This window comes from Salvia splendens, chromosome 2, assembly GCF_004379255.2.
Source record: "Salvia splendens isolate huo1 chromosome 2, SspV2, whole genome shotgun sequence".
In the NCBI taxonomy this organism is placed as follows: Eukaryota; Viridiplantae; Streptophyta; class Magnoliopsida; order Lamiales; family Lamiaceae; genus Salvia; species Salvia splendens.
The window spans coordinates 30,589,028-30,593,108 of NC_056033.1; the positions used below are offsets into that span (position 1 = coordinate 30,589,028).

The 4,081-nt window shown below is 36.6% G+C and overlaps 1 protein-coding gene across 1 annotated transcript; it reads left to right on the plus strand.

The window, feature by feature from the left end:
• Positions 1–2,946: 2,946 nt before the first annotated feature.
• Positions 2,947–4,081, plus strand: LOC121764363 (probable F-box protein At2g36090). The gene has a single exon (XM_042160400.1). The coding sequence runs from the start codon at positions 2,950–2,952 to the stop codon at positions 3,949–3,951; it is 1,002 nt and encodes a 333-aa protein (XP_042016334.1). The 5' UTR covers positions 2,947–2,949; the 3' UTR covers positions 3,952–4,081.

Consider the following 4,081-nt stretch of genomic DNA (forward strand, 5'->3'; position numbering starts at 1 on the left):
TAATGTTGAATATTGTTGATTAATAATCCCTGTATTTCATTTAAGAGTCTATGTTTATTATTTTTGTTCTTCGTCCCACAATACAAATTTATTTTCACTTTTATAATATAAAATTATTTTAATTTTAAGTATGTTTCACATTCAATTAACTCATTTTACTCACATTTTATTATTCTATCTGTCCCACAAAAATAAAAATTTTGGAGACAACAAAGATTTTAATGCGGAATTGATAAAGTATGTGAGATAAAAAGAAAAAAGTGATTGAAGTATTGTTAGTCGAGATAAGGTCCAGCTCATAAAATAGAAAAAACTTGTCAAAAGTAGAAGTGGACTATCCCAAAATAAAAAATATATTTTTATGAAACAAAATGAGACTCATATTCCAATAACTTCTTTTCCACTATATTTTTTACATTTACTAAAACATGTGATGAGTCAAATATAAACTCCTATTATGAGATGAAGGAAATATCAAAGAGTCATATTTATTGAAATCAAGTCACACTCAATACCGAGGGCAAGACCTGGCTATGAGCAAGTCAACTGACCCGAGATGATAACACTTATGAGGAATTCTAGAGTACAAAACACGGAAGGGTCTGTTTATAAAATTAAAAGTGAAATTTTATATAATTAAATTCATTATTTTTTATAATGAACTATACATTCTACTAATTCATTTATCTCAAATTTATTATAAAAGTATATAGAAGTAAGACTCACATTCCACTTTTTTTCACCAACTTTCTGTTATATTTCTAAAATCCGTATTAGATAAAAGTGTGACGTTTATTGGACTAGTAGCATCTATTCGTACACCGTTGCTATTAAAATTAACTAATCAATCATACGTTTTCACCGAAAAAAAAAACGAAAAAGAGGAAACAGAAAATTTTGGAAGCATATTATTCTTCTTCTTTTTTATGGCAAAAGATTCCCCATTTTTTTATAAATTAAAATAAAGATAAAACGAAATTCATGCATGTCTGTATCACTCCGATTGCAAGGAATTTAGAAGAATATTTACTAAGAAATTTTATCAATTGAGACCATATAATATGCCTAAATAATAACTCTAACGTAAACTTATTGATTCAGGTTATCACAAATTTTAAAATAAATAAATAAATAAGAAACTGTACAAGACATCTCAATACATATTTTTATCCAAATTTATATTAAATAATTTGTTTGTAATTATAAATATCAACTGAATTACAAAAATGTCATTTTAAGTTGGGATTCAAATCTAAACAGACCTCAAATTGATAAAATATTGCACGAAATATAACGTCTATATAGTACGTACATATCACATTGTTTTTCAAACAGTCTAGTCCTTAATGTTTAATATAGTAAATGGTTATGGTAACAGAATAAAGTTTTTCTTTACTATTTTAAGAGCCAGAGGATGCAATTCAGAGGCAAAGTACTTGAAGTTTTTATTAAAATTTAGTGCTCCAAAACTTACATTTTCTATATCCAAATTATTTTATAATGGATACAGCGAAGCTCTTCTTATTTTCAAAGTCAATTAGATTTGGACTTAAAAAATTTTGATTAGTGTCAGTGGCGATGATACGAACCATGTTTGCGATTCTAAATCCAAGGAAAATATTGGTGTTTTCACATTGAAGCTTCCCTTATAAAAGGGACCCAAATTTCACTGTGATTCTGCATTTATCACAAAATAATAGTAGTATTTTGACTTTGCAGCAGTGGGAAAGATTCGTTGACTGTACTTTGAAGGAATTATTAAGTTTTACACCACTATAATCATATTAGAAACGTTGTACTAATAGTTTTGGAAGTTTGTGCAAAATTATAATTAAAGAACTCCATTAGCCTTTAATTTGACTCTAGGCAATGAGTTAATTAGTGTTAAACGCTGAGAAATATTATAGAGCGACAAATATAAATATAAAAAAGATGGGATGGGTATTTTTTATAATTTAGCGCTTATAAAATAATCAATAGATTAATCATTGTATAGTGACGGTGACACATCATTTTGAATAGGTCTTAATGCCCTAATAAGTGGTAAGTATGCAATATTCATGGATTCCCTAAATCTATCCTTATGATTATACTAATCAATTATCCATATTTTAGTGTCCTATTAGTGAGAACGAGATATTTGTGGTTTTAATTTATCAAATTCAATCTAACCAACCGTCCTATAAGTCCAGCATATTGAAGATTTAACTTTTCTAGTGCCATTGTTAAATATCAATCATTTGAAAGGGTAAATGGCCAAACTCATTCTTTTCAACTCCTACAATTCGAATATCTTAATTAATAATAGTCATTATCAAGAATTAATCAACCGTGAGCATAATTCAACCCATGAGTAAATCCACGAAATTTATGTAAAATTGATCAACTCTGTCCATCCAAATCTTATCTGTTGGGCATGAGTTTACATCCCGAAAATGACATTATCATGATGTTAAGTGTCGACTTATATAAATATATTCTAAATTTTTTTGACCCACGAAGAAACACGGTTTTAAACTTGCAATATTACTTCATGCATCTAATCTTAAATTAATTGAATCAAACAAAAAAGTGAGTTAAATCACATTGTCTTCACCATGGCGTCAATCCTTCCCACATTAATTTAATTAAATTCCCATACTTGATAATGACTTGCTAATTTTTTATTTGATACTCAAGGTTAGCGTTGAATCGCCGGTATTCTTATTTCTTAATGTAGGCCCCATCCATCTAATTAAGAGATTTCAACCCCAGCTAGTACGCAAACGATGAATAACTTTTTGGTGCCTGTTGAATTTCGGAAAACACCAAAGTACCCTTGAATATTTTAATCGTCACGCTCATAAGTGAAGGGTAATTACGTAAATTGCATCACAAGCCACTCATTCGCCCATGGCTATATAAACAGCTGAGTACAAAATACATATTCATTCTACAACGCTTCACTCAATGAATATGGCCTCACCAACCACCACCACTGCCACGGCGGAGCCAGGCGGATTCTCCGATCTTCATCCCGATGTCATTAAGTCACACATCCTGAGCCGGCTGGACGGTCCAGCCCTGGGCTCCTCCGCCAGCTGCTCCCCCACCCTCCGCCGCCTCTCCGACGACGACAGCCTCTGGTCAAACATCTGCGAATCGACGTGGCCGTCCACCTCCACGTCACGGCTGCGCCACGTCATCTCCTCTTTCCCCGGCGGCGGCCCCCGCGCATTCTTCTCCCACGCCTTTCCGATTGCGAGCAGCGGAGGCAACCTCGCCCGCAGCCAGTCCGCGCCGCCGCCGGAGCTGATCTCCGCCGTCGACGTGCACTACAAAAACGACCTAATTTTCACGAAAATCCAGGAGACCGAGACCGAGAGCGGGTGGTTCCGGTGCTCGCCTTTCAGAGTCGACCTGCTGGAGCCAAAAGATGTGGTTCCGACGGCGATGAAGCACCCGGAGGGGGACGAGGAGTGCAAGGAGATGATCGAGAACATGAATTTGAGCTGGATCCTGATCGACGCCGCGGGGCGGCGGGCGGCGAACCTCTCGTCGCAGCGGCCGGTGGCGGTGCAGCGGCACTGGCTGACCGGAGAGGTGCAGGCGCGGTACGCATCGATCCTGGCCGTGGACGGCGTGCGCGTGCAGTGCGCGATCGTTGTGACGTGCGGAGGGGCGGAGAGCGGGGAGATGCAGGTGAGGGAGGTGAGTTTGGAGATGGAGGACATGGATGGAACGCATTTGAATGGGAAGGACAGTTTGGTCTTTTTGCAAGGGGGGTTGGAGGGTAGAAAAGGAACGGGAAGGAATAGGGTGGAGGAGGGGCAGAGAAGGTACGCGGAGTTTGTCGAGATGACGAGAGAGAGGAAGGAGAGAAAGCAGAGGACGGAGGGGGCATTAGATGTCTTCTGCGTCGCGTTTGGGGTTTCCATTTTTGTTGCTCTTTGCTGTTTTCTTTTTAACTAAAATTAAATTAGTCTTACTATGATTTAGAAGGGGAAGCTCGGAATTAGGTGAAGATTGTTACTTTAAACTGTAAATAGATTATTTGATTACAAAAATATTAAATATACCAGATTTTTTTCCATTGCACTAA

Bases quoted from the DNA above. Each gene is read 5' to 3' on its own strand.
- LOC121764363 (XM_042160400.1), top strand. From the start codon at position 2,950: ATGAATATGGCCTCACCAACCACCACCACTGCCACGGCGGAGCCAGGC.